The following is a 22,849-nucleotide window of genomic DNA, read 5'->3' as shown; positions in this document are numbered from 1 at the left end:
GTTCCTTCCTTATTTATGCTACATTCACACAACATATATATAAGGTATGGTGAAAAACATGATGAACCGGAGACGTCAGATTTCTTTCAGGTACTGCTGATGCATGGGGGGGCGTAAGGCTGTTACATGCCTTTATAGTTACTTGTGTGCTGATAGAGGGATTTCCCTCTGCACACTTCAATCTTATTGGGACACCTCCCTTGACACTACACTTGCAGCCAAGCAATAAGCACAATGTATAGCAGTACCAAAACTCATCTCCATAAATGGCAGACTAAAATATATGCAATTCAACTACCTACATCACACCTACCTCACCCCAGAGTGGTTGGCACGTATCTATACAGGGGTCGCGGACACCTGCCCCAGTTGCCGGGTTAGCGCAGCGGACTTCGTACACATGGTCTGGAATTGCCCTCAACTTGACTCTTATTGGGGGAAAATAATGGGGTTTCACTTATGGGCTTCCCGATTCAATGGATGGGGTAACATTGCCTACTAGGTGTTACAACCCGCACTGCTGTGCCGAAACCTGTTAACAAATTAATTGATTTAGCCATAGTTCTGGCTATACAAAGAATAGATATGTGCTGGAAGTCCGCTTTTGACCCTCCATTGGTCTGTGGCTGTCAGACCTGCGCTCTGGTATACTGGCTGGACAACAGGCACTACTTAAGGCTGGTTCGAGGGGCTCAGTACCGGTCTGACCTCCCGACTGGCAGAAATACCTGAAATAGGTGAAAGCTAAAACTGACATCAGATGCCACACCACCCATCTCAGAGTACATGTGGTGTGTGATCCCCTCCCCCACATTCAGGGGGATGTCTTATATTCCTCGTGGCAGTGACTCCACCTCACATTGATACTGACCCTCCCAGCTAACGAATTGTGCTGTTCTCCTCCCTCTGCCCCCCCCACTCTCCTTTGCCCGAACTCTACCACTCATTTGGGAGAAAACAACTACATACCGCAGTTCAGTTTCTTTCATAAAAGTTTGTATTGTTTGTAAAAGTGTGCATAAACAACTCCGAGGATGCAGATTACATTGTCCTCCTAAAGTTTTTGTAACAAATCTGACGTTGATATCTGTAACCACTGTTTACCTGTATGCCTTAACTTGCAAAAGTACACGTGTATTTTACTGCAGATCACTTTACACAGAGTATGGCTTTTACTTGCAGTTACCTCCTTGCAAACTAAAAAGGAGTATTCTCGGTAGGTTTATTTGATTGCCTTTATTTCAGGACCAACAGGACTGACAGCCTCATCTTCCGTACATCATCCTCCGTCCTCACCCGCCAACCGTCTCTCTCCGAATCCCCGCTTCCTCCCCTGCATTCTCATTCCATAGCACTCTAAGCACTAAAGCACGAGACGAGACTGTGACATATACACACGGCATCACAGATACACCCCAACACATCTTACCCCTTATAATCGCAACATTAACAAATTAAAGACAAGAGATAAGAAGAACAAACATGTGATAAACCTTCAAGAAATACTGACTTATATACAAAATAACATTTTACGTGAAATACATTCACGGAACGGGAATGCGGCATATACACACTCATTTCCCCCTTATAATCAAAACTTAACAAATTAAAAACAAGAGATAAGAAGAACAAACATGTTATAAACCTTCAGGAAATACTGACTCATATACGAAATAACATTTTACGTGAAATACATTTTTTTTTTTTAAATTAGTCCATAACATGATCACCAAATCTCTTAGGTAGATTAACAAGCACTATCCCCCACACGTACAATCCTTTTTCTAGCACCAAATTTCAACTGACCCTTCGTAACAATTCTTGGAGACTTCACTTTCCCATTATCCCCTTCTTTCCAATGAAATCTTTGATTTTGTACCCCATGAGGATCTTGGGTATATTTCAGTTGTGCGCACTGTAGGAAAGTACCATCTTGCCTGGCATGTTACCCCCATATTTCACTGTATATATGTTGTTTTAGTTGTATGTGTCACTGGGACCCTGCCAGCCAGGGCCCCAGTGCTCATAAGTGTGCCCTGTATGTGTTACCTGTGTTATGACTAACTGTCTCACTGAGGCTCTGCTATCCAGAACCCCAGTGGTTATGCTCTCTAATTTCTTTCCAAATTGTCACTAACAGGCTAGTGACCAATTTCACCAATTTACATTGGCATACTGGAACACCCTTATAATTCCCTAGTATATGGTACTGAGGTACCCAGGGTATTGGGGTTCCAGGAGATCCCTATGGGCTGCAGCATTTCTTGTGCCACCCATAGGGAGATCTGACAATTCTTACACAGGCCTGCCAGTGCAGCCTGAGTGAAATAACGTCCACGTTATTTCACAGCCATTTACCACTGCACTTCAGTAACTTATAAGTCACCTATATGTCTAACCTTTACCTGGTAAAGGTTGGGTGCTAAGTTACTTAGTGTGTGGGCACCCTGGCACTAGCCAAGGTGCTCCCACATTGTCCAGGGCAAATTCCCCGGACTTTGTGAGTGCGGGACACCATTACACACGTGCACTATACATATGTCACGACATATGTATAGCGTCACAATGGTAACTCCGAACATGATCATGTAACATGTCTAAGATCATGGAATTGTCACCCCAATGCCATTCTGGCATTGTGGAGACAATTCCATGATCCCGAGTCTCTAGCTCAGATCCGGGTACTGCCAAACTACCTTTCCCGGGGTTTCACTGCAGCTGCTGCTGCTGCCAACCCCTCAGACAGGTTTCTGCCCTCCTGGGGTCCAGCCAGGCTTGGCCCAGGAAGGCAGAACAAAGGACTTCCTCAGAGAGAGGGTGTTTTACCCTCTCCCTTTGGAAAAAGGTGTCGGGCTGGGGAGGAGTAGCCTCCCCCAGCCTCTGGAAATGCTTTGATGGGCACAGATGGTGCCCATCTCTGCATAAGCCAGTCTACACCGATTCAGGGATCCCCCAGCCCTGCTCTGGCGCGAAACTGGACAAAGGAAAGGGGAGTGACCACTCCCCTGACCTGCACCTCCCCTGGGAGGTGCCCAGAGCTCCTCCAGTGTGCTCCAGACCTCTGCCATCTTGGAAACAGAGGTGCTGCTGGCACACTGGACTGCTCTGAGTGTCCAGTGCCAGCAGGTGACGTCAGAGACTCCTTCTGATAGGCTCCTTCAGGTGTTGCTGGCCTATCCCCTCTCCTAAGTAGCCAAACCTCCTTTTCTGGCTATTTAGGGTCTCTGCTTTGGGGAATTCTTTAGATAACGAATGCAAGAGCTCATCAGAGTTCCTCTGCATCTCTCTCTTCACCTTCTGCCAAGGAATCGACTGCTGACCGCGCTGGAAGCTTGCAAAACTGCAACAAAGTAGCAAAGACGACTACTGCGACCTTGTAACGCTGATCCTGCCACCTTCTCAACTGTTTTCCTGGTGGTGCATGCTGTGGGGGTAGTCTGCCTCCTCTCGGCACTAGAAGCTCCGAAGAAATCTCCTGTGGGTCGACGGAATCTTCCCCCTGCAACTGCAGGCACCAAAGAACTGCATCACTGGTCCTCTGGGTCTCCTCTCAGCACGACAAGCGAGGTCCCTTGAACTCAGCAACTCTGTCCAAGTGACTCCCACAGTCCAGTGACTCTTCAGTCCAAGTTTGGTGGAGGTAAGTCCTTGCCTCCCCATGTTACACTGCATTGCTGGGAACTGCGTGTTTTGCACCTACTCCGGCTCCTGTGCACTTTTCCAGGATTTCCTTTGTGCACAGCCAAGCCTGGGTCCCCGGCACTCTAACCTGCAGTGTACAACCTCCTGAGTTGTCCTCCGGCATCGTGGGAGCCTCTTTTGTGACTTTGGGTGAGCTCCGGTTCACTCCACTTCGTAGTGCCTGTTCCAGCACTTCTGCGGGTTCTGCTTGCTTCTGAGTGGGCTCTTTGTCTTGCTGGACCCCCCCCCCTCTGTCTCCTCATGCAATTGGCAACATCCTGGTCCCTCCTGGGCCACAGCAGCATCCAAAAACCCTAACCGTGACCCTTGCAGCTAGCAAGGCTTGTTTGCGGTCTTTCTGCACGGAAATACCTCTGCACAACTCTTCACGACATGGGACATCCATCCTCCAAAGGGGAAGTTTCTAGCCCTTGTCGTTCTTGCAGAATCGACAGCTTCTACCATCCAGTGGCAGCTTCCTTGCACCCACAGCTGGCATTTCCTGGGCATCTGCCCACTCCCGACTTGATCGTGACTCTTGGACTTGGTCCCCTTGTTCCACAGGTACTCTCGTCAGGAAATTCATCGTTGTTGCATTGCTGGTGTTGGTCTTCCTTGCAGAATTCCCCTATCACGACTTCTGTGCTCTTTGGGGAACTTAGGTGCACTTTGCACCCACTTTTCAGGGTCTTGGGGTGGTCTATTTTTCTAACCCTCACTGTTTTCTTACAGTCCCAGCGACCCTCTACAAGGTCACATAGGTTTGGGGTCCATTCGTGGTTCGCATTCCACTTCTAGAGTATATGGTTTGTGTTGCCCCAATCCCTATGTGCCCCCATTGCATTCTATTGTGACTATACATTGTTTGCACTGTTTTCTATTGCTATTACTGCATATTTTGGTATTGTGTACATATATCTTGTGTATATTTGCTATCCTCATACTGAGGGTACTCACTGAGATACTTTGGCATATTGTCATAAAAATAAAGTACCTTTATTTTTAGTATATCTGTGTATTGTGTTTTCTTATGATATTGTGCATATGACACTAGTGGTACTGTAGGAGCTTCACTCGTCTCCTAGTTCAGCCTAAGGTGCTCTGCTAAGCTACCTTTTCTATCAGGCTAAGCTACTAGACACCCCTCTACACTAATAAGGGATACCTGGACCTGGTGCAAGGTGTAAGTACCCCTTGGTACCCACTACAAGCCAGGCCAGCCTCCTACATTGGTTGTGCGGCGGTGGGATAAGTACTTGCAACTACTTACCACTTTGTCATATTGTACTTTTCATAAGAGAAAAATATACAAAACAAGTTCAGTGTATGTACACCTAACCAAAAAGTTTTGCTTTTCTTCTCTTACTCTTTTGCTAAGTGCTGAAAAGTACCCCTAAAACTTTCCAAAAGTTCTTTAAAAGTAAAAAAAAAAAAAAAAGAATCTGTTCTTTAAAAAGTTCTGAAACTTTTTCTTTCTTTTTCTGTCCCTTAAACTCTTGTCTGGTACAGGCCAAACTCTTGATCTGGCCAGCATAGCTAATGACAACCTTAGCTGGAAAGAAGCAAGAAGTCTCTGCATAGATAGAGGGTTAGGGGTAGGGAAGAATCCCTCAAGACAACTGTTAGTTAATATGCTCATTGAACAAGATAAGACCTTAGTTGGCACTTCTGGTGAGAGATTAGCTGATGGTTCACACTCTGATTCTGATAGTAAAGGAGTTAGAAGGGAACCTTCCCAACTTGCCCATTATCAGACCACCTAGCAGGGTTGGTACTGATGTGAGTTCTCATCATAGTATAGAGATAACTCCTTTAGGCCAGGTTGTTAGAGTGCCATCTTTTAGGGACAGGTCTCCCTCTGTTCATCCTCATCATTCTTCTCTGTCAAAGCATGCCCAACCCACCCTCCCTGAAGACAGAATGTTAGAAAGGGAGCTCAATAGATTGAGAGTGGAAGAATCCAGGCTGAAGCTCAAGAAGCAACAGCTGGATTTAGATAGACAAGCATTTGACTTAGAAAAAGAAAGGTAGAGGTTGGGGTTTGGACCCCATGGTGGCAGCAGCAGTATTACAGATAGTAATCCTGTAAAAGAGCATGATTCTAGGAATCTGCACAAGATAGTTCCCCCTTACAAGGAGGGGGATGACATTAACAAGTGGTTTGCTGCACTTGAGAGGGCCTGTAATGTACAGGGGGTCCCTCAAAGGCAGTGGGCTGCTATCCTATGGCTATCTTTCAGTGGAAAGGGTAGGGATAGGCTCCTTACTGTTAAGGAAAGTGATGCCAATGGTTTTACAGTTCTTAAGAATGCACTCCTTGATGGTTATGGCTTAACCACTGAACAGTACAGGATCAAGTTCAGAGAAACCAAAAAGGAGTCTTCACAAGACTGGGTAGACTTTGTTGACCATTCAGTGAAGGCCTTGGAGGGGTGGTTACATGGCAGTAAAGTTTCTGACTATGAAAGCCTGTATAACTTAATCCTGAGAGAGCATATTCTTAATAATTGTGTGTCTGATTTGTTACACCAGTACCTGGTAGACTCTGATCTGACCTCTCCCCAAGAATTGGGAAAGAAGGCAGACAAATGGGTCAGAACAAGGGTGAACAGAAAAGTTCATACAGGGGGTGACAAGGATGGCAAGAAGAAGGATGGTAAGTCTTCTGACAAGGGTGGGGACAAATCTAAAAATGAATCTTCATCAGGCCCACAAAAACACTCTGGTGGGGGTGGTGGGCCCAAATCCTCTTCAAATCAAAACAAAGAAAAGAAACCATGGTGCTATTTATGTAAAATAAAAGGCCACTGGACAACAGATCCCAGTTGTCCAAAGAAAAGCACCAAGCCTCCTACCACTACAACCCATGCTGTTACACCTAGTGCCCCTAGTAATAGCAGTGGTGGTGGGAGCAAACCTACTAATAGCCAATCCAAGGGAGTAGCTGGGCTCACTTTTGGTAATTTAGTTGGGGTTCGTCTTGTTAGGGAGACCACAGAGGCTGTGTTAGTCTCTGAGGGGGCTATTGATTTAGCCACCTTGGTTGCTTGTCCCCTTAATATGGATAAGTACAAGCAGCTGCCCCTAATAAACAGTGTTGAGGTTCAGGCCTACAGGGACACAGGTGCCAGTGTTACAATGGTAATAGAGAAACTGGTCCACCCTGAACAACACCTACTTGGTCACCAGTACCAAGTGACTGATGCTCATAACAACACTCTTAGCCACCCCATGGCTGTTGTGAATCTCAACAGGGAGGGGGGTTACTGGTCCAAAGAAAGTTGTGGTTGCCTCAGATTTACCTGTAGACTGTCTACTAAGGAACAATTTAGAGACATCAGCTTGGGCAGAAGTGGAGTTGAAGGCTCATGCAGCAATGCTGGGCATTCCAGGGCATATTTTTGCTTTGACTAGGGCTCAGGTCATAAAGCAAAAAGGACAGGGTGACTTGGATCCTGGAAGAATGGACCAAGTGCTCCCTAAAGCTAGGGTTACTAAAGGTAAAACACTACCTACTATCTCTCCCTCTACAGTGGATTCAACTTCTGAGAAAGAAGAATTTCCACCCTGTGCAGAACCTACACCAGAGGAGCTGGAAGCAGACACTGCTGAGCTTTTAGGTGAAGGGGGGCCTGACAGGGAGGAGCTGAGTGTGGCATAGCATACCTGTCCCACACTAGAGGGTCTAAGGCAGCAAGCTGTCAAACAAGCAAATGGGGATGTCAGTGACTCTCAAAGAGTTTACTGGGAGGACAACCTTTTGTATACTGAAGCAAGGGATCCAAACCCTGGAGCTGCCAGGAGATTGGTGATTCCTCAGGAATACAGAAAGTTCCTCCTAACTCTAGCCCACGACATTCCCGTAGTTGGACATTTGGGGCAAATTAAAACTTGGGACAGGCTTGTCCCCTTGTTTCATTGGCCTAGAATGTCAGAGGACACAAAGGAATTTTGTAAGTCCTGTGAAACCTGTCAAGCCAGTGGCAAAACAGGTGGCACCCCAAAGGCACCCCTTATTCCACTGCCTGTGGTTGGGGTTCCCTTTGAAAGGGTAGGGGTTGACATAGTTGGCCCCCTTGACCCTCCTACTGCTTCAGGCAATAGGTTTATCTTGGTGGTAGTGGACCATGCCACCAGATATCCTGAAGCAATTCCTCTAAGGACCACTACAGCTCCTGCAGTGGCAAAGGCCCTCCTGGGAATCTTTTCCAGGGTGGGCTTCCCAAAAGAGTTGGTATCAGACAGGGGAAGCAATTTCATGTCTGCTTACTTAAAGGCCATGTGGAAGGAATGTGGTGTGACATACAAGTTCACCACACCCTATCATCCACAAACAAATGGACTGGTGGAGAGATTTAACAAAACTCTCAAAGGAATGATAATGGGACTCCCTGAAAAACTGGGATGTCCTGTTACCTTGCCTCCTTTTTGCTTACAGGGAGGTACCCCAGAAAGGAGCGGGCTTCAGCCCCTTTGAACTCCTATTTGGACACCCTGTAAGAGGTCCCCTAACACTTGTGAAGGAAGGTTGGGAACAACCTTTAAAAGCTCCAAAGCAAGACATAGTGGACTATGTACTTGGCCTAAGATCTAGGATGGCTGAGTAAATGAAAAAGGCCAGTAAAAACCTTCAGGCCAGCCAAGAGCTCCAAAAGCAATGGCATGACCAGAAGGCTGTTCTGGTTCAGTACCAACCAGGGCAGAAAGTGTGGGTCTTGGAGCCTGTGGCCCCAAGAGCACTCTAAGATAAATGGAGTGGACCCCACACTATTTTTGAGAAAAAGGGCGAAGTCACCTACTTAGTTGACTTAGGCATTGCCAGGAGTCCCCTTAGGGTACTCCATGTCAATCGCCTGAAACCCTACTATGACAGGGCTGATCTCACCCTGCTCATGGCAACAGATGAAGGACAGGAAGGAGAGAGTGACCCTCTCCCTGATCTCTTCTCTTCCACAGAACAAGATGCTCTAGTGGAAGGTGTAGTTCTGGCAGATTGTCTGACTGCTGAGCAGAAAGACCACTGCATAAATCTCCTGGGTCAGTTTTCTGAACTCTTTTCTACTGTGCCAGGCACCACTTCTTGGTGTGAGCACACTATAGATACTGGAGACAGCTTGCCTGTCAAAAGTAAGATCTATAGGCAGCATGACCATGTCAGAGACTGCATAAAACAAGAGGTTCAGAAAATGCTTGAACTAGGAGTGGTTGAGCACTCTGAAAGTCCATGGGCCTCTCCTGTGGTATTTGTACCAAAACCTCATTCCAAAGATGGAAAGAAGGAAATTAGATTTTGTGTAGACTATAGAGGTCTCAACCAACTAACCAAAACTGATGCTCACCCTATACCCAGGGCAGATGAGCTAATAGATACACTGGCATCTGCCGAGTATCTAAGCACCTTTGATTTGACTGCAGGGTATTGGCAGATCAAGTTATCAGAGGATGCAAAAGCAAAAACTGCATTTTCAACCATTGGAGGGCACTACCAATTCACAGTAATGCCTTTTGGGTTGAAAAATTGGACCTGCCACTTTTCAAAGGTTGGTGAATACAGTCCTGCAAGGGCTGGAAGCTTTTGGTGCAGCATATCTAGATGATATAGCTGTCTTTAGCTCCAGCTGGGATGATCACCTGGTCCACCTATAGAAAGTTTTGGAGGCCCTGCAAAAGGCAGGCCTCACTATCAAGGCTTCAAAGTGCCAGATAGGGCAGGGGAAAGTGGTTTATCTGGGCCACCTGGTAGGTGGGAAACAGATTGCACCACTTCAGGGGAAAATCCAAACTATTATAGATTGGGTTCCCCCTACAACTCAGACCCAGGCGAGAGCCTTTTTAGGCCTCACTGGGTACTACAGGAGGTTCATAAAGAACTATGGCTCCATTGCAGCCCCTCTTAATGACCTCACATCTAAAATAAATGCCTAAAAAGGTATTATGGACAGCAAACTGTCAGAAAGCTTTTGAGGAGCTGAAGCAGGCCATGTGCTCTGCACCTGTCCTGAAAAGCACCTGTTACTCCAAAAAATTAATTGTCCAAACTGATGCATCTGAATTAGGGGTAGGGGCAGTCTTATCACAACTTAATTCTGAGGGCCAGGATCATCCTGTTGCTTTTATCAGCAGGAGGTTGACCCCTAGAGAAAAGCGTTGGTCTGCCATAGAGAGGGAAGCCTTTGCTGTGGTCTGGGCACTGAAGAAGTTGAGGCCATAGCTGTTTGGCACTCACTTCATTGTTCAGACAGACCACAAACCTCTACTTTGGCTAAAACAAATGAAAGGTGAAAATCCTAAATTGTTGAGGTGGTCCATATCCCTACAGGAAATGGACTATACAGTGGAACATAGACCTGGAAGTACCCACTCCAATGCAGATGGACTCTCCAGATATTTCCACTTAGACAATGAAGACTCATCAGGTCATGGCTAGTCTTATTGTCCTTCGTTTGGGGGGGGTTGTGTAGGAAAGTACCATCTTGCCTGGCATGTTACCTCCATATTTCACTGTATATATGTTGTTTTAGTTGTATGTGTCACTGGGACCCTGCTAGCCAGGGCCCCAGTGCTCAAAAGTGTGCCCTGTATGTGTTACCTGTGTTATGACTAACTGTCTCACTGAGGCTCTGCTATCCAGAACCCCAGTGGTTATGATCTCTCATTTCTTTCCAAATTGTCACTAACAGGCTAGTGACCAATTTCACCAATTTACATTGGCATACTGGAACACCCTTATAATTCCCTAGTATATGGTACTGAGGTACCCAGGGTATTGGGGTTCCAGGAGATCCCTATGGGCTGCAGCATTTCTTGTGCCACCCATAGGGAGATCTGACAATTCTTACACAGGCCTGCCAGTGCAGCCTGAGTGAAATAACATCCACGTTATTTCACAGCCATTTACCACTGCACTTCAGTAACTTATAAGTCACCTATATGTCTAACCTTTACCTGGTAAAGGTTGGGTGCTAAGTTACTTAGTGTGTGGGCATCCTGGCACTAGCCAAGGTGCTCGCACATTGTCCAGGGCAAATTCCCCGGACTTTGTGAGTGCAGGGACACCAGTACACGCGTGCACTATACATATGTCACGACATATGTATAGCGTCACAATGGTAACTCCGAACATGGCCATGTAACATGTCTAAGATCATGGAATTGTCACCACAATGCCATTCTGGCATTGGGGAGACAATTCCATGATCCCCCGAGTCTCTAGCTCAGACCCGGGTACTGCCTAACTACCTTTCCCGGGGTTTCACTGCAGCTGCTGCCAACCCCTCAGACAGGTTTCTGCCCTCCTGGGGTCCAGGCAGGCTTGGCCCAGGAAGGCAGAACAAAGGACTTCCTCAGAGAGAGGGTGTTACACCCTCTCCCTTTGGAAAAAGGTGTCAGGGCTGGGGAGGAGTAGCGTCCCCCAGCCTCTGGAAATGCTTTGATGGGCACAGATGGTGCCCATCTCTGCATAAGCCAGTCTACACCGGTTCAGGGATCCCCCAGCCCTGCTCTGGCACGAAACTGGACAAAGGAAAGGGGAGTGACCACTCCCCTGACCTGCACCTCCCCTGGGAGGTGCCCAGAGCTCCTCCAGTGTGCCCCAGACCTCTGCCATCTTGGAAACAGAGGTGCTGCTGGCACACTGGACTGCTCTGAGTGGCCAGTGCCAGCAGGTGACGTCAGAGACTCCTTCTGATAGGCTCCATCAGGTGTTGCTAGCCTATCCTCTCTCCTAAGTAGCCAAACCTCCTTTTCTGGTTATTTAGGGTCTCTGCTTTGGGGAATTCTTTAGATAACGAATGCAAGAGCTCATCAGAGTTCCTCTGCATCTCTCTCTTCACCTTCTGCCAAGGAATCGACTGCTGACCGCGCTGGAACCCTGCAAAACTGCAACAAAGTAGCAAAGACGACTACTGCGACCTTGTAACGCTGATCCTGACACCTTCTCAACTGTTTTCCTGGTGGTGCATGCTGTGGGGGTAGTCTGCCTCCTCTCTGCACTAGAAGCTCCGAAGAAATCTCCTGTGGGTCGACGGAATCTTCCCCCTGCAACCGCAGGCGCCAAAGAACTGCATCACTGGTCCTCTGGGTCTCCTCTCAGCACAACGAGCGAGGTCCCTTGAACTCAGCAACTCTGTCCAAGTGACTCCCACAGTCCAGTGACTCTTCAGTCCAAGTTTGGGGGAGGTAAGTCCTTGCCTCCCCATGCTAGACTGCATTGCTGGGAACCGCGGGTTTTGCAGCTACTCCGGCTCCTGTGCACTCTTCCAGGATTTCCTTTGTGCACAGCCAAGCCTGGGTCCCCGGCACTCTAACCTGCAGTGCACGACCTCCTGAGTTGTCCTCCGGCGTCGTGGGACCCTCTTTTGTGACTTCGGGTGAGCTCTGGGTCACTCCACTTCGTAGTGCCTGTTCCGGCACTTCTAGGGGTGCTGATTGCTTCTGAGTGGACTCTTTGTCTTGCTGGATGCCCCCCTCTGTCTCATCACGCAATTGGCGACATCTTGGTCCCTTCTGGGCCACAGCAGCATCCAAAAACCCTAACCGTGACCCTTGCAGCTAGCAAGGCTTGTTTGCGGTCTTTCTGCACGGAAACACCTCTGCACGACTCTTTACGACGTGGACATCCATCCTCCAAAGGGGAAGTTTCTAGCCCTTGTCGTTCTTGCAGAATCCACAGCTTCTACCATCCAGTGGCAGCTTCCTTGCACCCACAGCTGGCATTTCCTGGGCATCTGCCCACTCCCGACTTGATCGTGACTCTTGGACTTGGTCCCCTTGTTCCACAGGTACTCTCGTCAGGAAATCCATTGTTGTTGCATTGCTGGTGTTGGTCTTCCTTGCAGAATTCCCCTATCACGACTTCTGTGCTCTTTGGGGAACTTAGGTGCACTTTGCACCCACTTTTCAGGGTCTTGGGGTGGGCTATTTTTCTAACCCTCACTGTTTTCTTACAGTCCCAGCGACCCTCTACAAGGTCACATAGGTTTGGGGTCCATTTGTGGTTCGCATTCCACTTCTAGAGTATATGGTTTGTGTTGCCCCTATCCCTATGTGCCCCCATTGCATTCTATTGTGACTATACATTGTTTGCACTGTTTTCTATTGCTATTACTGCATATTTTGGTATTGTGTACATATATCTTGTGTATATTTGCTATCCTCATACTGAGAGTACTCACTGAGATACTTTGGCATATTGTCATAAAAATAAAGTACCTTTATTTTTAGTATATCTGTGTATTGTGTTTTCTTATGATATTGTGCATATGACACTTGTGGTACTGTAGGAGCTTCACTCGTCTCCTAGTTCAGCCTAAGCTGCTCTGCTAAGCTACCTTTTCTATCAGCCTAAGCTGCTAGACACCCCTCTACACTAATAAGGGATATCTGGACCTGGTGCAAGGTGTAAATACCCCTTGGTACCCACTACAAGCCAGGCCAGCCTCCTACACGCACTCCCTTTTCCTTATCACACCATCAACTTTATGCCAAGGCACCACAAAACGACCCATCCACTCCTTAGCTAGCTTGGAAGATGGAATGCGACCACGCAATGAAACAAAAGGTGAAACTTGGGTGTCAGCATTGTTAGTGGTGCGTATTGCCGACAACAATTTCTCTAATTTAGACTTACAATGCAACCCACTCACCTTGGACAATTGAATATTGTCCTTAAGAACTCTATTAAACCTCTCTACAAGTCTGTTGCTTCTAGGATGGTACAAGGAAGTCTTAGTGTGTCTGATGCCCATAAACCCTAAAAACATTTCAAACCGTTCAGAAGTGAATTGACAGCCATTATCTGTTAAAATTTCATCCGGTATACCTTCCCTGGCAAAAATATATTCCAACCACTTTATTATGTGGCTGGAATTAGGAACTTTTATGAACTTCACTTCTGGCCATCGACTATAATAATCTATTAGCACTATGCCATATTCTAAGATACCACTCAACAAAAACATTGGTCTGATGATGTCATTTGCCAACTTACTCCACGGCTTATCAGGCACTTTCACAGCTTCAACAGGACTCGGTGTCATCACTTGGGATTTGTCACTGACAGCACAATTCATACACTCCCTAACGAAATGCTCCACACTTTTGTCAACTCTCGGCCACCAGAAACCTTCTCTAATTCTCCTTTTCATGGCACGCATACCAATGTGGCCCTCATGAGCTAAACCTAAAACTCTCTTACTCATCTCATGTGGTACCACTAATGAATTTGCCAGAAATAATAAATTGTTAACTACAGACAACTCATCGAACACATGTTTATTCTTATTACTAAGATCATCTCCTGGATTCCATTCAGACCACCCCATAACAACACCACGCATTACTGACTTAATATCCTGGTCTGCCTCACACGCATCCCTCCGCTCTTGTTCTTTTAACACTCCATCCAGCTGATCACATATGGAACACACAACAACATCACCATCCTCACTCTCTGTATTGGATGTGTCAGCATCACTAGAATCAACTTCAGCTTATCTCGACAAACAGTTGGCTAGCATATTCCTTTTCCCTGGAACATACTCTAACTTGAAATTGTGTTTGCACAATTTATACTGCCACTTAGCAATCCTAGGAGTGGCTTTCTCTGCACCCTTTGTCGAAAATAATTGTACCAGTGGTTTGTGATCAGTTCTTACAGTAAATCTAGCGCCCCCTACATATTGTTTAAAGTAATTTATACCCCACCAACACGCCAGGGCTTCACATTCAATTACGGAATATGTTGCTTCAGCGCCTCTTTAACTCCTCGAAGCGAATGCTACAACTTCTTCTTTGCCGTCTCTCCTCTGCATCAATATAGCTCCTAACCCTTTCTGGGTAGCATCAGTCATTATAATTGTGTGATCTTTGGTGTCAAAAGGTTTCAATGGTATGGCCTAAGCAATTTCACGCTTTATACATTCAAACTCTCGATTGCAACACTCATCCCAAATAAACTTGGAGTTTTTCTTTAATAAATTCCTTAAATTGTACGTTTTCTCCGAACAATTGGGTACAAATCTTGCATAAAACTCCATCAAACCCATGAAAGACCTCAATTGATCCTTGTTCTCAGGACGCAAGAAGTCTTTAATTGCCTTCACCAGACTGACTTTAGGTTTAATGCCCTCTGCCGACAATTCAAATCCCAAATAATTCACTGATGTTACACCAAAACGGCACTTGCTAGGGCTAAGAGTTACACCCTTCAACTTCAACACATCTAGCGCCCGACTCAATCGCTCATCATGCTCAGACAGGTCCTTCCCATAAATCAAAATATCATCTTGAAAAGCTTTCACTCCTTGCATATTCTTGAACATACTCTCAACAGTTCTCTGAAAGACGGCAGACGCAGAAGCTAACCCAAAAGGCATATGTTTAAATTGAAATAACCCAATGGTGTTATGAAGTCAGTATAATGCCTAGAACTGGGATGTAAGTTGATTTGGTGATACGCTGACGTCATATCAAGTAAAGAAAATATTTTCCCACCCTTGACAGATGACATTTCCGATAAGTTAGGTAGTGGATACTGATCCACCCAAATTTGATCATTTAAGTCACGTAAGTCCACACACATCCGAAGTGACCCGTTAGCCTTACGGGCTAACACTACGGGCGCAACCCAATCCGACGATTCAATTGGCTCGATAATATTTTCCGAGCATAATTTGTCCAGTTCTTTTTTTAAACCGTCTTTCAATGTCAAAGGTACCTTACACACTTTATGGACTTTTGGGTGTGCATGCTCATTGATTTTGATTTTGTGAGTAAAACCTTTGAATAAACCCACACCACTCTTAAATATTTCCGGATACTGAAGTTCCCATTTGCTGCATTTTATGGTCGATACTTGCATGTATTCTCTCCTTGTTACAACCTGTTCAGGATTATTTGGGTCCAACACCATCTCTAAATTGCCTTGTTCGAACCACCCAAGAAGACATGCACCATCCTTGGCTACATATACTGTTCCTGGAGACACGTTGTTTTTGAATTTTAGAACAGCTTTAAATTCCCCTACCACTTCGATGGACTTCCCACCATACCCTACAGGTTGGAGTTTTGAGTGTGACAAGGTATATCCTTGACTCTTAAATGACTCATCCCATTTAGCTTCACTCAACAGCATAAATGGAGACCCAGAGTCTGCCATAACTTTAACTTGGATACCATTAATCTCCACGAGAAAAAATGCTCTTCTTGAGTCTGGAGCGTTTAACTGATAAACTGGTGAATTATCTTCACTAATAACAAATATTTCTAGCTCATCTCCACTGGAAGAAGGGGAATTATTAAAAGCTACTCTATTCACCTTGCCAAATTCTTGTTTACTAGACTTACTTGACCTGCACACCCTAGCAAAATGTCCCTTCTTATAACACCTGGCACACACTTTGTCGATGGCTGGACAAATCTTGGCATTCCCCAAATGGGATATACTACCACATTAGTAACACTCTAAAGTGGTTTACCACAGGGTTTTTTATCAGATTTATTGTACGTAATCTGTTTCTGATTGTCTTTTTTATTCATTTTTTTGTTTTTGCTTTTGATTTCAAATACATCTTGCCGTAGGGACTGATTTTTTTTATCAGAAATAGCCATTTGTTCCATGAATGACACAATACTCTCAATTCTGGTTGCAACTTCTAAGGCTTTTTGTAATGTCAAATTGGGTGTTGACAATAAGGCTTCTTGTACTTTTTTGTTATTTGTCTTTTCCACTAACTGATCTCTGATCATTTCCTCCTCAAACTCCTTGTATTCGCAAGACACAGCTAAAAGTCCTAAAGCACCCACATAACTAGAAGCGGATTCACCTTCAGCTTGGATTGTTCTATAAAATTTGTTCCTCTCTAAGGTAACATTTTTACACTTTTTGAACCTAGAATCCAAGGATTTTATAGCCGTCTCATACTCCTCTTCAACACCATCACCTTCTCCATCACCAACTAAAACCACTTCTTTGGGAATATATTTAAGGATTTTCCGACCCTCAGTACCCAAACAATGTCTTAAAATTGCACATTTTCTTTTGTGAGTAAAATTTTCACCCTCTGGTGCATCCAAATATGCTTCAAAGGCTTCTTTCCACTGTTCCCAGTCGGCATCTGGAGAAGCAGGATTAGGAATAAATGGTGTGGGTGGTGAAATAGATTGATGCATAGTATGCTGTGGCTCGCTCTTGGTATAAAAGTACAAAATTATGATTTATAAGGTGTGCGTAAGAGGAGAGAGGAGGGTACGAGAGAGGAGGATACGCAATCCCAAGAAGTGACCAGATGCACTCTTGAAAACGGCTGCCGATATATAACCACTGTATCGGTGCGTGTAGACCAAGAGCCAAACTTCAAAAACAGGGCTTCTTAGTTAAATACCCTCATCCAAAATGGCTGCCGAAATGGTGTGCGTGTCACCATGACATGCAGAGCCTAGTTGCCAAAACTAAATGGCCGCCGATGTGTGGCGTCACGTAGCCTCAAGGATAAGACCTCTTGATAAAATACCCTCGTCCAAAATGGCTGCCAAAATGGTGTGCGTGTCACCGTGACACGCAGAGTCTTACTGCCAATATAAGATGGCCACCGATGTGTGCCGTCACGCAGAAGGCTTGATTGAATATGCTCATCCAAAATGGCTGCTGAAATGGCGTGCGTGTCACCATGACACGCTGAGCCTTGCCTGAGCCAACACAAAATGGCCGCTGATGTGTGCCGTCACGTAGCAATGGGGCTGCTACAAACTTAATGCACAACTGCAGCACTGCGTGTACAAAGGAGGACACTGGGGAACCAATGCGACGCAGCAACACCTCAGTGGGCGTATCTAAACGAAGGGTGCATAAAGTAGGTCTCACCGTCTGGCATAGACGAAAGAGAAGCAGTCACAGGATTTCACCTTGAAGGCCGCCCGCTTGCACGCGTGGGAATCCTGCTGGTCACCGAACCCTCGTCGCCACTAAAAAGGAGTATTCTCGGTAGGTATTATTGATTGCCTTTATTTCAGGACCAACAGGACTGACAGCCTCATCTTCCGTACATCATCCTCGGTACTCACCCGCCAACCGTCTCTCTCCGAATCCCCACTTCCTCCCCTGCATTCTCATTCCATAGCACTCTAAGCACTAAAGCACGAGACGAGAATGCAACATATACACACGGCATCACAGATACAACCCAACGCAAACCAATAAAGAAATATAAAAAAAACAGAAGTGAAAATCATCACTTCGCCCATGCCCTTAAATACAGTCTTCTTGAGAATGGTGGACAATGTATTGGACAACTTAAGATAATTGGGCAATAAGGAATACTTTGAGCTAAAAGCTTACTAGCCAGGATCCTCATGGACGTTGCCCGAAGGTCAAGAATTACCTGATATTCTTCAACTGGAAAAGGCAGAATCATGCAAAGTGGAACTATTATTGAAAGATTTCCACAGTCCCCCAACAGAATACTCCCGACCTTTATGTGCATTTCTGATTGAGTATAATTTTTCTTTCAATTTTATCGCCATATTTTACATTCCATAACCTGGCTGAATGACTGAGTATTTGAAAGGTTGGGAGAAACATCATTCATTAATGTGGTATGTGAACGACTACATTTAGGTAAACAGGAATAAGGATGGAGAGTCAAGTATTTTTGGGACAATGCACGGGAGAAGGGTGACATTTTTACTACATTTATATGATGTGTGTCTGCCTGTTTACCACGCATGATTCTCCCTTATAATGATTAGATTGTGACACGAAAGTGAGACATTTTCATATCAGTCAATGACGAAAGGGTCAATAAAGTATCATTATTTCAATGGCAACTGAAACAATCCCATTTTAGTAATGGTTGTGTGCTTTAAACAGTCTGTGCTTAGTCTCTAGGGGGAAATTGTGAGGCCTGGATTCGAATGTGTTATGTTAAGGTACAGGAGTGATGCTGTTTTCTTATTACGGATGAGTGGCGATTTCACAATACTGTAACAGGGGAATAATGTACATGTCTTTTGTGGCATTTCTTTGCTTTGTATATTTTCTTTGGTGCGTCAGATAACGACGAGGCTTTGCTTAGATTGTAGACATCCTGTGGAGTGACCCGATGCCACAAGATGGCTGTAAATCCAACACAGTTCGAGGGGGAGGCTGTTACTTTGGACCTGATGTGACAGAGAAGATTCTACGGAAGCACGGTTTGCAGCTCCTCATCCGATCCCATGAGTGCAAGCAGGAAGGATACGAGTTCTGCCACAATAAGAAGGTATCTTTGTGCACTCCTACGGCACACTCGTTTGAGAGGGCATAGCGGTACTTTACGACGTACACTAGAGAAGCTGTTCCGATATAGCTTGGTCCCTCACAGAAAAATATATCGATTTAGATAAAATTGTGAGCTAGGTTTGAAGCACTAGCTTCGATGAAAATGATGTTGTTATAACAAGAGATAAGTAATATGCATTTAATCATTTCCTTTTTTCTAATGTGCCACGCTATTTTAATTTACTTATGTCTTGGATATAGATATTCCACAGACTCGAGTTCCTCCACTGTAAAAATATTAGCTTGCTCAAAGTTTTTTTGCCCATGGAAGGAGATCTTTTCTAGAGGAGGTATGGTCAGTGCTTAATTTGAGCTGGTTGGTGCCCGCGAGAGACACTTATTTTTGCGAGCCGGCACTTCTTTTTCTGCATTAGGCATTTACTGTGAGCAAAAGACACATATGGGGAAGACAGGGGAAGAGAGAGACGGAAAAGCGTCACATAGGGAGAGAAAGCAGAAAGCTGCTAGCGGGAGCTGTAGGGGCAGGGAGTGGCTGTAAATGGATTAAAGAGGCCTGATATGGCTTTATGATTACGTTGCCTCAGTATTCTGTGCTCGCACATTTAATTGCAGCAGCCCCATGTTTCAGAAGAGTTTTGGACACGGCACGTTTTTATTTACAAATTAACCACTGGGTATGGTCTAGCTTCTAATTTAGCACGTGAGAGGTAAGTGATTTACCTACTGTGTAATCGTTGGTAACGTCCTTCAGCCCCTCTCCCTTAAATGTACATTTATAACTCAAACAAATAGATATTATCTGACAATAACCACAATAACAATATGCAACATATAGAGTATGCTTAGCCTATGCATTTAAAATCTGTTTCTTCACAATTCTTTCCAAAGGTACTGACCATCTTTTCAGCCTCAAATTATTATGAAGTTGGAAGTAACCGAGGTGCATATGTCAAATTGGGACCAGACCTCATCCCTCACTTTGTGCAGTATCAAGCCAGCAAAACTACAAACACACTAACAATGAAACAACGGTAAGACCTTCCAGTTTGTCACTATGGCTGAGACACAGAAATTGTACTCACAGTGTTGCCCTGAAGGCAACGTCCAAGTATACAGTTGCGGCTCGCTGCCCGGTAATGGGGCGGGGCAGCGCACGAGGGGGTGGAGGGGACAACAACATTTAATTAAAAAAAAATATATATAAAAATGTGCCTGTTCTGCCTCCGTGCTGCTTCTCTTTTCTGGTCGCTGCAGACAGGCACAGGCTCTCAGCCTGCCCTGCGGCCAATCCTGATGCCGCTCAGAGCAGCATTAGGATTGGCTGGAGTGCTCAGCCAGGGCACTCCCAGGCAGACTGGGAGCCTGTGCCTGCTCTTTCCAGTCAGGCAACACAGTGCCGGGTTGGAAAGAGCACAGTGAGCATCGCTGATTGGACGGCCTGAGATGGCCAGCCCGAGATGGCCTGCCAAACACACATGTGCACTGAGGGGAGTGCGCAGTGCACTCCCCCTCGTCCCTGTCATCCCACATATCCCTGCCCCTTTAGAAATGCAACAATAATAAACACAGTTTATTATCGTTTTGTTGTTAAAGCTTTGCAGCTGCTGCTGCTTTTGGAGGCAATGCCCCTCTGCCATAGCAGAGGAGCTGCCGCTGCAAGTATAGCGGGTAATACCGGACTGCATAAGAATTTCAGCTGTTGCCCCAGGTCAAGTTATGCTTTGCTCCCTCTGCCCTCTAGCAATGGGGTCACATTTATTGTCCTAACAAGCCGTTGGGCAGCCTCTGAGTGTACCTCCATGCGTAACCTTGTCTTAAGCACCTTATCATAAAAACTATATGCAAACTTGTAACTTGCAAACATCTGGCCAAAAAAAACCCAGATGTATTATTTTCGCCTTCAATTTAAATTATGCTATTTATTAGAAAAACTCACTACCTCTATTATTTTCATCAACTATGTCTCTGAACCTCGGTAAGCGCCCCAGGAGCACAACAGGCATGTATGCCCAATTTCTGCCTCCTTGCAATACGTTGGCATTACAGAGGAGCTGCAGACAATAGCACCGGCATTCTAAGTACAGAAAGCGCCAACAAATATATCTCACTGGCATGATCCCAATGGGGTGTCCCCTGATTTGCTGTGAGTCAGGAGAGGGCCTTGTCCCATTCCCCTGTTATCCCTGTTGCCTTGTTTCACTCTCAAGGTCTGATGCATGTACAATCGTTGCCTGTCCAGCCTCTCACCTCCATTTCTCCTCTTTGCTGTGCAGGATATATCATGTAAATCTTTGTCCCCGCTGCTCCGTTTACTCTCTTGCTAGAAGTATCTAAAAAGCTTCTCTTCCAGCCCTTTCCACTGTACCCTGATTTTTCCATCTCTCACTCTTGGGAGCTTTTATTTTTTGTATAATTGTACTATTCCTCTTCAGATAGTTGAATTAAATGGTCTACTCAGGACACTCATCCTTTGCCGGTGTTGTTCCCTGTTCCTTCTTGTCTTAAAATTTCCTTCCTATTGCCGCATGTTCATGTCTTCGTATCATTGACCAAGGGTTTTCACTGCTTTTGGAAACATCCTCCTCTCTCCTTGCCCTGCTCAAGCCATTCAGCTCATTGGTGATTCATCCTTACCGTGACTGGTTCTTCTAGCTGAGCTACTACACTGCTGGTATCCGTCTCTATCCTCATCCCAGGGAACAGCTCTTCACCTTCCCAATTTTTTTTGATCTGAGAAGCCACTAAATGCCTCTTCTTTTCCCTCTTAACTCTTTACCTTGTCTCAACCCTTCATGTTGCACCACACATCAATCAGACCTGTAGTCAGTGGCTCACTGGCCGTCTATCTTTCCTCACCATAAATTTTGTGCCGTATGGTTTTCCCCTTCCTCTTGTGTGCTCTGTATCTACCACCTGCTTTCATGATTTCCTATCTTTTTGCCCTCTTGGGCTTCATGCCACTTGCCCAACCTCCCACAGTCTTACAGTTGTCTTTGTGATAAGTGTCCTGCATTTCCTACTGGCCCCCTTCTCCCCCGTTTTTTACCGATTGCTTCTTTGCATATTCCCTTAACACCGTGCACTTAATGTCCCTCTGGGGGACTTGCAGACCATACCAGCTCCCAGAACTCCCACACACTCCTCTTGCCTGCTGGGCATGCAAAGGTTGGGCTCTGGGTCACTGAGGCAGGAATATGACATTTACACTCCACCCAGAGGTTCACAAAGCCTTGACACCCTGTTAATCATGGCTTCACTCAGAGCATCCGATTAGGGCATCCTTCTGTGCTTCACTGGGGGAGTGGATAATGGTGGTACTGTAGCTGGGGTTACGTGCAGCTGAAGAGCACATAAATTCACCCCGATCCACCTACTCCCAGCCCACAATCCACCCCAGGTGGAAATTCCATCTGCCTATTGTCCTCTCATGGATCCCTCTCTCTTAAAGTGTTGATACCTGAAGGCTTTTGCTGCTTAAACACACCTTTTCTCTTTGATTATGAAGGTGTGAAAGCTGCCAAGAGGAGTGAACCAGGAATGAAGACCTTTGTAACATGTGGTTAAGAAAAGTCCATTAAAAACTGAGCATGCCCGTTCACTTTAGACTTTTTCAAAATAACAACATCAGGCAATTGGAATCTGAACAGTAAATTTATTCTATAAACCATGTTTGAGCCTTGATGTATCCAGCTAATGTAATGTGCAACTGATTTCATGTGCATGTGTGACACAAAGGTGTCACACACGCTACAATAAAAACAGCATATCAGATCAGTTGGGGGTTTATGAAAAGTTTAATAAAGACTAGAGAGATCTGATGAGCTGCCTTCCCCACAGTGGTCTACAAGTCCACTTGGAACTTGAATCCCAGAAGGTTCAAAGGAGGCAGGC

General features: G+C 45.6%; 1 protein-coding gene across 1 annotated transcript in view; it reads left to right on the top strand.

The window, feature by feature from the left end:
• PPEF2 (protein phosphatase with EF-hand domain 2) overlaps nt 1–22,849 on the top strand; it is a 376,295-nt gene that overhangs the window by 228,052 nt on the left and 125,394 nt on the right. Inside the window, exons 13-14 of the mRNA XM_069236843.1 lie at nt 18,753–18,938; nt 19,847–19,989. Coding sequence (XP_069092944.1) covers nt 18,753–18,938; nt 19,847–19,989 — 329 coding nt within the window. The remainder of the gene's footprint in view (nt 1–18,752; nt 18,939–19,846; nt 19,990–22,849) is intronic.

The sequence above is a fragment of the Pleurodeles waltl genome, chromosome 1_2, assembly GCF_031143425.1.
Source record: "Pleurodeles waltl isolate 20211129_DDA chromosome 1_2, aPleWal1.hap1.20221129, whole genome shotgun sequence".
Taxonomy (NCBI): domain Eukaryota; kingdom Metazoa; phylum Chordata; class Amphibia; order Caudata; family Salamandridae; genus Pleurodeles; species Pleurodeles waltl.
This window is presented reverse-complemented; position numbering and strand designations above follow the sequence as displayed.